The sequence below is a fragment of the Bufo bufo genome, chromosome 1 (genome assembly GCF_905171765.1).
Source record: "Bufo bufo chromosome 1, aBufBuf1.1, whole genome shotgun sequence".
NCBI classification, from domain to species: Eukaryota; Metazoa; Chordata; class Amphibia; order Anura; family Bufonidae; genus Bufo; species Bufo bufo.
The window spans coordinates 182,998,250-183,011,687 of record NC_053389.1 but is presented as its reverse complement, the minus strand read 5'-3'; the positions used below and the strand labels follow the sequence as shown (position 1 = coordinate 183,011,687).

The 13,438-nt window shown below is 45.9% G+C and overlaps 1 protein-coding gene across 1 annotated transcript in view; it reads right to left on the bottom strand.

The window, feature by feature from the left end:
* ALDH16A1 (aldehyde dehydrogenase 16 family member A1) overlaps window positions 1-13,438 on the bottom strand; it is a 96,747-nt gene that overhangs the window by 26,039 nt on the left and 57,270 nt on the right. The window contains exons 14-15 of the mRNA XM_040433042.1: window positions 11,377-11,581; window positions 10,630-10,815 (exon numbers count right to left, since the gene is read on the bottom strand). Coding sequence (XP_040288976.1) covers window positions 10,630-10,815; window positions 11,377-11,581 — 391 coding nt within the window. The remainder of the gene's footprint in view (window positions 1-10,629; window positions 10,816-11,376; window positions 11,582-13,438) is intronic.

Genomic DNA, 13,438 nt, shown 5'->3' with positions numbered 1-13,438 from the left:
GGTTCAGGATCATTGCTCATATCCCACCTTTGAGAAGAGTAGGGGAAAGAGCTGCTCTCTTAAAAGGAGAGAATCGTTTCGGATTCACAAGTTACAGACCTTGAAACCATATGGATTAAAAGTAGAGTTTAAGATGGAGGTATATGACTGAGGGGACACTTGCTAACCACGTAGGAATTTTCTGTCAGAGTCAAATACCTGGGTTAGGAGTGTAGACATGTTATTTTCATATTTTATTAGGCTATATTCAACGCCATCATCTTCCGTTCTTTTACTCAGTTATAGGAGCAGAAGAATGGAAACAATGGAAGAGCTGGATTTGGCACATAACTGATGAATGTAAACTAACAAATCTCATTGACTATAATGCAATCTGTTCAGTTTCCATTCAGGAGAACATTTTTTTAGAGGAGAAAAAAGTCCTGAATTCAGGACTTTTATCTGCACTATTTTAGACAAACTGTGATAGAGACTCATTATGAAGCCTCCAACAGAGATGTGAACATAGCCTTACTATGTTCTAGTAATTTGGATTTCATTTTATCCTTTCAGGAAAGCCTTGAGCATTGCAACGATGTACCATCAAGGTTCTTCCTCCATATGGGCTCTGTGTGAATTAACTTGAATTTTGTTATGTCATTTTTGTTACTTTTTTTCTTTTTTTATTTGCCTCGTTCTTTTAGTTTTTTTATTTTGTAGTCTAAAAGGGCATCACCAAATGGGGTAGTGGGCATGTTTAGAATGTTTATTTGATTAGACTAGCAGTGCAAGAAAGGGGAATAGTCATGGCTCAGGGGAAAGTTAATGCATTAAGCCTCGTTACAGAGTTTATTATAACATTGCTCTATTGCAAGCACACGCAAAAAAAAAAAAAAGTTGACAGAGGTTCATTTGCATGGGCCTATTACACAGGCGTATGCAAAGTGAATGAGCAGGAATGATAGCTACTACAGTCATTCAGTTCTATTGATTATTGGTAGCCTATCCCTGATTACACAGAGAGAAGCGCTACCAATAACCGTACAGCTTTAATCCTGATGGAAGATTTAAATCAGCCGACAAACGAGTGATTGCTGATTTATAGGCTGACTAGCAGAAGGACCCGGCTTCGCACGGGTATATTTCATCTATTTAATTTAATGTTTGTGTGTGTTTTTAAAAGATAAATCGACGGTATCCACTATAACAGTGACATCTACAGTACCCCGCCCTTTTAAAAGTGACCACCACAGCGGCCTGCCCCCTTAACAGTAATATCAACAGCAGCCGCCCCTTTAACAGTTACCTCCACAGCGGCCGCCCCTTTATTAGTGACCTTCACAGTACCATGCCTCGTTAATAGTAGGGATGAGCGGACCCGTGGATGTTCGGCTGAACTTCAGGTCAAAGTTCTGGTCGGGGCCTGAACTTGACCCGAACTCGAACCCCATTGAAGTCAATGGGGACCTGAACTTTGGTGCACTAAAATGGCTGTAAAATAGTCGCAGCAAGGGCTAGAGGGCTGCAAAAGGAAGCAAAATGGGGTAAGAGCAGGACAGTTGCCCTGCAAATAAATGTGGGGAAATGACTTAAAATAACATAGAATATAAAAAAATTAAAGAAAAATATCTTGAACTAGCAGTCGGAGGTAATTTTTTGTTGTTTTTTAAATTTTTTCCCCTTTATTATTATTATTATTTTTTATTTTATTTGGGAAGACCCCAAAACATTGGGAAATAGAAAAGAGAATGCAAAGAGAAAGTGCGCTGGAGTATAACAATGGCTGGGTGCGGCCGGTATACTTGTCTACTCAGCACAAGGTACGGACAAGTTCTGTGGGATCCATGCCTGGTTCATTTTAATGAACGTGAGCTTGTCCACATTGGCTGTGGACAGGCGGCTGCGCTTGTCTGTGATTACCCCCTCTGCCGTGCTAAACACACGTTCGGACAATACACTGGCTGCAGGGCAGGCCAGCACCTCCACGGCGTAAAGGGCAAGCTCAGGCCATGTGCCCAATTTGGAGACCCTGAAGTCGAATGGGGCAGACCCATCAGTCAGTACGTGTAGGCGTGTGCGCACGTACTGTTCCACCATGTTGCTGAAATGCTGCCTCCTGCTAAGACGTTCCGTATCGGCTGGTGGTGCTGGTTGTGGCGTGCTGACAAAGCTTTTCCACATTTTGGCCATGCTAACCCTCCCTTCTGAGGTGCTGGCGGTGCCCCAGCTGCGTTGGCGACTTCTTCCTCCTCTGCCTTTGCCTTGTGCTTCCACTGATCACCTGCTGTCAGGTGTGAATGTCATCAGCAGCGAGTCTACCAGAGTACGCTTGTACTCGCGCATCTTCTGATCACGCTCCAGTGACGGAATTAAGGACAGCACGTTGTCCTTGTAGCGGGGATCCAGCAGGGTGACCACTAAGTAATCAGCACTGGTCAGAAAGTGGGCAACTCGGCGGTCGTTGCACAGACACTGCAGCAGGTAGTCGCTCATGTGTGTCAGTCTGCCCAGGGGCAACGACAAGCTGTCCTCTGTGGGAGGTGTATTGTCTGTGTCCTCTGTATCCCCCCAGCCATGCTTCATTGATGCCCATAAGCTGCTTTGGGTCCCACCCTGCTGTGAACACGGTTCCTCCTCCTCATCCAGCAGAACTGTGCCCTGGCTGGACAGTTGTGTACCTGGCCTCTGTTGGTGCAGGAACCCACCCTCCCAGCCACTTGTGAATGACTGGCCTGATAATCGTGAAAATGATCCCTCTTCCTCCATCGCCCTAAGTGTTTTTTCAAGGAGACATAGAAGTGGGATAGTAATGCCGGCGTCATCGGCACTGGCCATGTTGGTGGAGTACTCGAAACAGCCAAACACGGCACACATGTCCCGCATGGAGACCCACTCATTGGTGGTGAAGTGGTGCTATTCCGCAAAGCGACTCACCCGTGCGTGCTGCAGCTGAAACTCCACTATGGCCTGCTGCTGCTCGCACAGTCTCTCCAGCATGTGCAAGGTGGAGTTCCACCATGTGGGTATGTCGCATATGAGGCAGTGAGCGGGAAGCCGAAGTTAAGCTGCAGCGCAGACAGGCGAGCAGCAGCAGGGTGAGAACGCTGAAGGTGCGCACAGACAGCACTTTCTGCAGAAGCTCTGACATATCGGGGTAATTTTTTTTAGGAACCGCTGCACCACCAAATTCAGCACATGCACCAGGCAAGGGATGTGCGTTAAACCAGCTAGCCCCAGAGTTTCTACGAGATTTCACCCGTTGTTGCACACCACCAGGCTAGGCTTGAAGCTCAGTGGCACCAACCACTCATCGGTCTGTTGTTCCATGCCTTTTAAGCGGTGTGTTTTTTTTCCCCCCAAACAGATGAGTTTCAAAACAGCCTGCTGTCGTTTCCCCCTGGCTGTGCTGAAGTTGGTGGTGAAGGTGTTACATTGAACAGATGAGGAGGTGGTAGAGGAGGAAGCAGAGTAGGAGGAGGCAACAAGAAATGTCCTGCAATCCTTGGTGGCAGTAGGACATGCTCCAAACTGCTATCCGCCTCAGGCCCAGCCGCCACTACATTTACCCAGTGTGCAGTTAGGGAGATATAACGTCCCTGCCCGTACTTACTAGTCCACGTATCTGTAGTTATGTGGACCTTGCCACAGATGGCGTTGCGCAGTGCACACCTGATTTTGTCCGCCACTTGGTTGTGCAGGGCGGGGATGGCTCGCCTGAAAAAGTAGTGGTGGCTGGGAACCACGTACTGTGGAACAGCCACCGCCATAAGGTTTTTAAAAATACTCTGTCTCCACCAGACGGAATGACAGCATTTCAAAGGCCAGGAATTTTGAAATGCTGGAATTCAAAGCCAGGGATCGCGGGTGGGTAGGGGGGTACTTCCTCTTTCTCTCCAGTGTTTGGGGGATGGAGAGCTGAACGCTTCTATGGGACAGTGTGGACATGCTGGGTGACTGTGGTGGAGGTGTTGCTGCCACATTCTCTGTTTGCGGGGTGGCAGGTGCCACTGTCACTCCAGAGGGGAGGAAGAGGCCGAGACCGCAGCAGAAGAGGGAGCAAGAGGAGCCTCAGATCTTTTGTGGTTTTTCAGGTGTGTATTCCACTGCAGCTCGTGCTTTGCATTTAGATGCCTGGTCATGCAGGTGGTGCTCAGGTTGTCGTCAGCACATTGTCTAAAGAACTGCCATGCCAAGGAACTCCTTGGAGCTGACTTTGGCAGGGCTCCAGATGGCGACCAAAATGGTCGCCAATGCGACTTAGAATTTACAAATGGCGACAAGACTTTTTAGTCTTGTCGCCATTTGCGACTAGACCCGCCGCCGCAGCTCTGCTCAATACAGTGGCGGGGCACAGGAGATGATCGTTCTCAGCAGCGCAGTGGAGGAGTCTCTCCCTCCCCCCTGTGCTGCTGCTGCCGCCGCCTCCGCCAATAAGAAGAGACGGGAGGAGGAGGGGAGGGGCTGTGGCCACTGCGCCACCAATGAAGAGAACTGACCTGTAATACAAATACAGGAGGCGGGTGCCGGAATCAAATAGCCGACACCCGACCTTTGTGACAGGGAGCTGAGATCCGCTGCAGTTGAGTTAACCCTTCAGGTGCGGTACCTGAGGGGTTAACTGCCGCTGATCGCAGCTCCCTGTCACAAAGGTCGGGTGTCGGCTATTTGATTCCAGCACCCGCCTCCTGTATTTGTATAAGAAACATTGGTGGCACAGTGGGAAGTGCCAATGAGGGTTAAAAATAATAAAAAAAAATTAACTCACCTCCTCCAGTTGATCGCGTAGCTGCCGGTCTCCTGTTCTTTCTTCAGGACCTGTGGTGACATCACTGAGCTCATCACATGGTCCATTACCATGGTGATGTATCATGTGATGAGCACAGTGATGTCACCACAGGTCCTTTGACAGGTCCTGAAGAAAGAACAGGAGACGATCATTTGGAGGAGGTGAGTTAATAATTTTTTTATTTTTTAACCCTCATTGGCACTGCCCACTGCGCCACCAATGTTTATTATACTGGAGTGTTGGGGGGCGCACTGCGCCACCAATGTTTATTATACTGGAGTGTTGGGGGGCCCACTGCGCCACCAATGTTTATTATATTGACCTTCTACTATGCATTCTGTATTAAGAATGCTATTATTTTCCCTTATAACCATGTCATAAGGAAAAATAATACAGTGAATAGACTTTCATCCTAGCAACCATGCGTGAAAATCGCACCGTATCCGCACTTGCTTGCGATTTTCACCCAGCCCCATTAACTTCTATGGGGCCTGCGTTGTGTGAAAAATGCACAACATAGAGCATGCTGCGATTTTCACGCAACGCACAAGTGATGTGTGAAAATCACTGCTCATGTGCACAGCCCCATAGAAATCAATGGGTCAGGATTCAGTGCGGGTGCATTCCGGTATTTTGAATGCCAGATCTGGCACTAATACATTCCTATGGGGAAAAATGTTGGATCCGGCATTCAGGCAAATATTCAGTTTTTTTCGCCGGAGATAAAACCGTAGCATGCTGCGGTTTTCTCTTTTGCCTGATCAGTCAAAATGACTGAACTGAAGACATCCTGATGCATCCTGAACGGATTACTCTCCATTCAGAATGCATGGGGATAATCCTGATCAGTTATTTTCAGGTATAGAGCCCCTGTGACGGAACTCTATGCCGGAAAACAAAAACGCTAGTGTGAAAGTACTCTAAAATATTAAGTTTAAATCCCCCCTTTCCCAATTTTACATATAAAATATATAAACAATAAATAAATAAACATATTACATAGCGCTGTCCAAACTATTAAATTATTAAAAAATATCTCCTATGCGGTGAGCATTCGCCATTTTTTAGTCACCTTGTCACCCCAAAAAATAGCATAGGACTGTTCTATTATGGGCCGAAAGTTTCATAAAATGCGAAATGCACGCAGCTTTTTTTGGTGTTTTTTTTTTGCGCGGTATTGAGTATCGCAATACTTTTTTATGGTGACGAAAGCGAATCAAAATTTTGGTTTCAAAACAACCCTACGCCGATCTGATCGGCATAGCGTTGTCACAATACCAAAATTTTGATTCGGTTTCGATTTGGCGACTAAAAATTTGATTTGGATCCTAAATGGGCAGTAGCAGGCATACTGGCTATGGGATGGCCACTCTGTTTTTGCACCCTGCTCTCTCTTTTGCTGTGCGGCTGGCGCTGTGCGACCACCGCCTCTTCCTCTGAACTGCACACGTCACTCGCATGACCTTGATTCCATGTGGGGTCTAGGACCTCATAATCCTCCACATCATCTTCCACCCACTATTCACCCCTGCCCTCCTTGTCGATCTGCACACTGCAGAAAGCCACAGCACCTGTGTTTCGTCATCATCATCAGAGATGTGCTGCAGTGGTCCTCCCATGTCTACATCCTGAAGTGGTTGGGCATCAGTGCACACAATCTCTTCCACTTCTGGGGCAGGGCTAGGTGGATGGCCCACGGAAACCCCGACAGCAGAGTCATCAAAAAGCAGAAGAGACTGCTGCATGACTTGGGGCTCAGACTGCTTGGCTGATTTGCAAGGGGGTGAGGTGAAAGACAGATGCCCATGGGCCACAGGTGCCAACTCTGCGCTTTCAGGAGGGGACCGGGTGGGAGACAATGTGAAGGAACTGGAGGCACTGTCAGCCATCCAATCTACTACCGCCTCATTGTTCTGCCCTCACCATTCGTACACCGGTATTTGGACCTACAAAATAATGCTAAACGTTTTGTCGCTACATGCACCTGAGAAAGGCGTTTCATTTGGGTGTGTAGCTGGCACAGATCGACCTTGTCCTCTTCCTGCTACAGGAGCTCCACGACCAGTGCCACGTCCCTTATTTGATGCTCTCCTCATTCTTTGAGGTCACCCACCGAACTAACAGACGGATTAACTATATTAATTTCCCTGTCACGTATGCAGTGCACGTGTTTCTCACACCAAAATTGGGTATATGTCACCGGCCGAACTAACAGTCAGATTAACTATATTAATTTCCCTGTTGCGTACAAAGTGCACGTGTATCTCACACCAAAAATGGGTATATGTCACCCATCGAACTAACAGACGGATTAACTATTATATTTTTGTGACAGGGGTACAAAGATGGTGCATTGCACCCACAAAAAATAATTATAGATCACCCACAAAACAAATAGCCAGATTCCTAACACTCTCCCCTTGCTTCAGCTGCCTGCTTCCTGTCCTTGCACTACTCAGAGCTGATGGGCGGTGCTACACGTGATCCAGTTGTATAGAGGTTAGGTCACATGATGCACTGGCCAATCACAGCCATGCCATTACCAGGCATGGCTGTGATGGCTTCTAAGTGCCCACTGCTTAAAAGCTTGTTGATTGGCTGCCCTGCAGCCTTTCAATAGCTTCATTAAATACCCGAACACCGAACTCAAACCCAAACTTTTCCGGCAAAGTTCGGGTTCGGGTCTAGGCACTAGAACTCGCACAGTTCGGGTTCGCTCAACACTAGTTAACAGTGATTTCCACAATAACTCGCCCCCTTAACAGTGACCTCCACAACACCCCGTTGCTTTAAAATGTGACCCCATAACACCCCGCCCCTTTAAAAGTGACATCTACAGCACACCGCCCCTTACCACTGACCTCCATACCAGACCGTCCCCTTAACTGTGACCTCCACGGTTCCTTGCCCCCTTAACAGAGACCTCCACAGCATCCCACCCCCTTAAAAGTGACCTCCACAGCGGCCGCCCCTTTATTAGTGACCTGCACAGTACCCCATCTCCTTAACAGTGATTTCCACAACACCCCGTTCCCTTAACAGTGGCCTCTGCAGCAATCTGCCCCTTAACACTGACCTCCATAGCGGACCGTCCTCTTAACTGTGACCTCCACAGCAGCCTGCCCCTAGGGTGGCCAGACGTCCGACTTTCAGACTCCCTGTCCTCCGTCTGGCGCAGGGCCTGGACGGACACAGGGATGTCCTTTTGAACACCGCACTGTGCTGTCTGAGCGTGAGCTGCAGGGATAAAGTCACCTTCCCTCCAACCCTTGCAGCTGACAGAAGTTGATTTTTATCTTCATTTTTTTCAATCCCCGTCGGCTGCGGAGTGGGAGGGGGCGTGGGCTAACCAGGTCGGGGCGTGGCTTAGCAGGACCTGGGGGCAGGGTTTTTAAGTCTGTCTTTTGAGGGTGGCCTGAATGGCCACCCTACCTGCCCCCTTAACTGTGACATCCACAGCACTCCGCTCCCTTAACAGTGTCATCCACAGCGCCCTGCCCCTTTAAAGCTGACCTACAGCAGTAAAGAAAAATGGCCGGGTTGTTATGGAAACCTGGTGTAAAACTGTGTGTATGTGGAGACTAAGGGCCTGTGAGCTTCTATTGGCTGATAAGGGTCATGTGACCGTGTGTATAGCAGTTAGGATATTACGAGAAAGACTTGCAGGCTTCTATTGGCTAATGCATTTTTTGGGAATAGCTCAGGAACGGTACGTCCTAGAGAGCTGAGAGCCGGTCTAAAACCTTCCCGGACACCTGATGTACCTGTGTGCCAAATTTCGTGATTGTATATGTGACGGTACGGATTCCTTTAGCGGACATACATACACACAGACACAAACATACACTCAGCTTTATATATATATGATTGGCGGTAAGATTTTACAGGCTAGATATCAGGAATGAGGGTTCCTATGAACACTTGTTTCCAGTAATTGACCTGAAAATCATGCATGGTAATATGGGCTGAAAAGGTGACATTTCCTTCCATCCTGCCTCCTGTTCATAAATGAGCACTTTCCTTCACTGCAGAGGACAGCGCTCACTGGTTATTAGCGCCTCCTATCCACAATTATAGGCTAAGTCTGTGTGACTGGTGCCCTGCAATAACCAGAAAGCACTTTCCCTTACTAGCGTGGAAGGCGCTCATTCGTTAACCATTTAATGACCAAACCCTTTTAGTGCAAGTGGTGGTTTAACAGTAGTTATTTTTTTACTTGTTGGACTACTAAAATCATTTTTGCAACAATTTTTTACATGTGATACTTTAATATATTTTTTTACTTATTATGTTTTTGTTTTATTTGGGGAAAACTGTACCAAAACTTCAAAAAGTTATTTTTTTCCCAAACTGTAGCTCAGTTAGTGTGAGTTTTAAGGTCCAAAATATAAGAAGTGAGAGTGTCAACATAATACATTCCTTTATAGGTAGGAGCACTGAATTGTGCCTACACATATCACCATAACCACAGCTTCTTCTGAGCAGATCATAGATGCATATTTCTTTATGCATTTAAAGGGGATATCCATTATCATAAACAGCCCCCCCCTCCCCCATGTGCCAGGCCCCTCTGTGGGAATATACTTACCCCGCTCCTGGTCCCCACACCGCTGCTTCTCCCTGTACACAGATGAAAACATCCGGGTTTGGGGGGAGCAGCCGATGGCAGGCGGTGACGGGGACGAGCCTCCCTAGCGTCACCCGTGATGATAGGGAGGCTCGTCCCAGTCTGCCATTGGCTGTTCCCCCCCGACACCAGATGTTTTCATCCGTGTACTGGGAGAAGCAGCAGTGGCGGTGCGGGGACCAGGAGAGGTGCAGGCAGCGGGGAGCGTATATTCCCTCTAAGGGGCCTGGCACATGGGGGGGGCTGTTTATGATATTGGGTAACCCCTTTAATTTACAGCACTGCCACAAGGCGTTTGCAGGGTTATATCAATACTTGCATTACCACTATGTTTACCACAATCGTGCACAAGAATAGGCATTTCAATCATAGGACTGGCCACGTGCGTTCCGCAATGTGGAACGAACATGTCCGGTATCCGTGTTTTGCGGATCCACAATTTGCGGACCGCAAAACACATACAGTTGCCTGAATGAGCCCTAATGCAGAGGAATGTGGGCATAGTACTGCAGCTGCATCTACCTCCTCCCCATTCCACTGACTTTTAGGTGAGAGGGATTTTTGAAAATGTACAGAGTCTGCAGACATGGAATGAGATCTAAAAGGTTCCTGGAGAATGCTAAAGATGCTGATTTCTTTAATAAGATATATTATAAAGTTTCATATATTCACATGTAAAACTAATATATGCAATAGATAAAGTTATAATTATGAGTACTCTGTATGCACAATTGTCATTTGTTCGACCATCCGATAAGAATGCACTGTAAGAAATTGTTCACACTGTAGGCTTGCCAAGTGTCAGGCATCTTAGCACCAGAATAAACATCATCCTGTCTATGTTTAGTAAGATTAATCCAACTGCATTCACAGTCATCTAATACTAGTAAGAGTCAGGCCACAGTATGTAACACATACAGTACACATGCATAAATCCATCAGGGATGGACAAATCCCAGCAGCCAGGTAGTCGATCTGCTTAGAAATGTACTGTTGCTTCCTAACTTTTGATCTCCATTGCTGTCTATAGAAGTTTGGAGGATATTAACCCTATAAGGATACAACTAATCTTGACCGTCAAGACACGGCATATTTATACGCCTGCAATCCAGATTTGATCGTCCAAGTTCTATTATTAGCACTGATTAGCAAAGATTTTTACAGTCCATTTCTGTAAAGAGTAAACCAAGCGTTCACACCGCATATCACTGAAAACCCAACAATGAATAGATTGTACCTGGTAAAAGTCCAAGGCCAGCAGAGGGAACTTTTCACTTGGCACAACCACCACAGCATTTCCACGAACAATTGCTGGAGCAAAGAGGCTGACAAAACTTAGGAGAGGATTTTCATCTGGACAAGCAATGCCTACTACTCCAACGGGTTCTCGAATAAGAACAGTAGCTCCATAAAGCAAAGTTTCCTTAGAAGAAAGAAAAAAATAGATTAAAAGAATAAATAGATACAGTACAGTCCGATCCATCACGGAGATACTAATCCCCAATCTGCAACCTTTTTGAAGGTCCTGAAATACAGCCCATGGTGCTTTTAGACAGGTAGATGCAGTCAATATCTGGGCGACATTCTATCAAGTATGGGGCAACCTAACCATCTCTTTAGAAGGTAGACAAATTGCGTGGGCCAGATTGTAATATCTTAAATCCTGTTTCCCTGGTGGATAACCATCCTTGTCTGAAAGATACGCATCTTCATTCTCCTGTAAAAATACCGCAATACTGGGAGCATACAATAGCTAAGGCATTTTTATGTGTGCGGGCGGCTTTAGTCTTGTCACATCTTCCTCTGAACTCATAAGAACGTTGTTCATTCTGATTACTATATGGAAGACGAGACATGACAACCCTTCTCTGCACATTTAAGGCTGAGAGCTTAAGGTGTCACTTCTTAATATGTATTTTTCTTTGGCAAAGGCTTCTGCACTTCACAGAACCACCATGCAATTTCATTCCCTTGCATGTCTTACCTGTACAGTGCCACCATATTTGTCACAATATGCTCCCCAGTAGAAGAGTCTTTGGATGCTGAGGTCCACTTCTTGCAAAGCCTTCTCTTTAGACCGTCCGGTCAAAGAGCTCAGTCGCTGGGCTACTTCTTCCCTCCGCAGCTCAAGATTTTCAGCCATGTAGTACACAACTTGTGCTCGATTATGAGCTGCCCTCTTGGCCCACCTATCAAGACACAAAATTGATGAAAAGTGAAGATACCACATACAGAACGTTGATTCTTTCAGTACAGCACCTGCACGAACCTACAGTACAATGCCTAGAGAAGGACAGAAGAGCAAGTTCCTTACAATTTAAATGCTCATATATTTAAAAGAATGAACAATCTGGTGAGGGTAGTCTTCATAATACTGCTAACAACATGAATGATCTACCAGTAGTTGTTATAATCGGTCAATGTCAGTCTGCTGCACATAAAGCTAGCAGAAATTTGTTATGCATTGGAAGGAACACATTTTTCAAGAGGATCATATACTGCACTGAAAAGAAGGTGCAAAGAAGATCTCCATTATGATGGAAGATTACCCAATAGTGAAGCGTAGGACCCTTTTCAGATTAGCTAGTAGCATTGTGTGGGCTAACAAAACAAGAAGCTTTCTGGTGCAAACATTAAATCGTGGACAAGGAGCACTTGAAAACAAGTGAGGAGACGCACACCAGAAATAACATCATTAAATCACAAAATTTTATTAATATCAAAAACACTCACTTTAGATCTTGCCACTTTATATGCATTTGTCACTATTGGGTTTGCGCTTTCTCTCACATAGAAATTGGACCTTCTCAGGTACATGTTGTGGGAGGAGGGAGGTGTAGGCATATTTTACACACCTCTCATGAATTGCTGGTTTTAATGTTTAATGGTTTTTGAGATCATGTTTTGGATATGTTGTGGTTTAATCAGGTGATTTTTGGTGTGCGTCATCTCACTTTTTAAAAGCGCTCCTCGTTCATGGTTTAATGTCTGCACCAGAAAGCCTCTTGTTTCGCTAACACACACAATGCTGCTAGGCTTCACCGTTGGGTAATCTTCCATCATAATGGAGATCTTTGCTCCTTCCTTTCAGCTCAGTATATGATCTTCTTGAAACTCTGTTCCTTCCAATGCACAACAAAATTTTTGGTGTGCGCCATCTCACTCATGTGCTCCTTGTTCAAGGTGTGATGTTTGCGCTTGTGCACATGGGCAGCACCCTCCTCTTTTTGAATTTTTTTCAAAAAGAAAACAGTGATAAGAACATAGTCCTACCACTTTACAAATCATTAGTCAGACCACACATGGAGTACTGTGTACAGTTCTGGGCTCCTGTGAACAAGGCAGACATAGAGCTGGAGAGGGTCCAGAGGAGGGCAACTAAAGTAATAACTGGAATGGGGGGACTACAGTACCCTGAAAGATTATTAAAATTAGGGTTATTCACTTTAGAAAAAAGACGACTGAGGGGAGATCTAATTACTATGTATAAATATATCAGGGGACAGTACAGAGATCTATCCCATCATCTATTTATCCCCAGGACTGTGACGAGGGGACATCCTCTGCGTCTGGAGGAAAGAAGGTTTGTACACAAACATAGAAAAGGATTCTTTACGGTAAGAGCAGTGAGACTATGGAACTCTCTGCCTGAGGAGGTGGTGATGGTGAGTACAATAAAGGAATTCAAGAGGGGCCTGGATGTATTTCTGGAGTGTAATAATATTACAGGATATAGCTACTAGAGAGGGGTCGTTGATCCAGGGAGATATTCTGATTGCCTGATTAGAGTCGGGAAGGAATTTTTCTATTCCCCTAAAGTGGGGAAAATTGGCTTCTACCTCACAGGGTTTTTTTTTGCCTTCCTCTGGATCAACTTGCAAGATGACAGGCCGAACTGGATGGACAAATGTCTTTTTTCGGCCTTATGTACTATGTTACTTATGTAATTTTTTTATTTCGAAGTGCCCGCTTTTTGTGATACGTGTCATGCTGCTCCTTGAATGACAGCACATCTTAAAAATCATACAAGCCATTACTGTACAGTA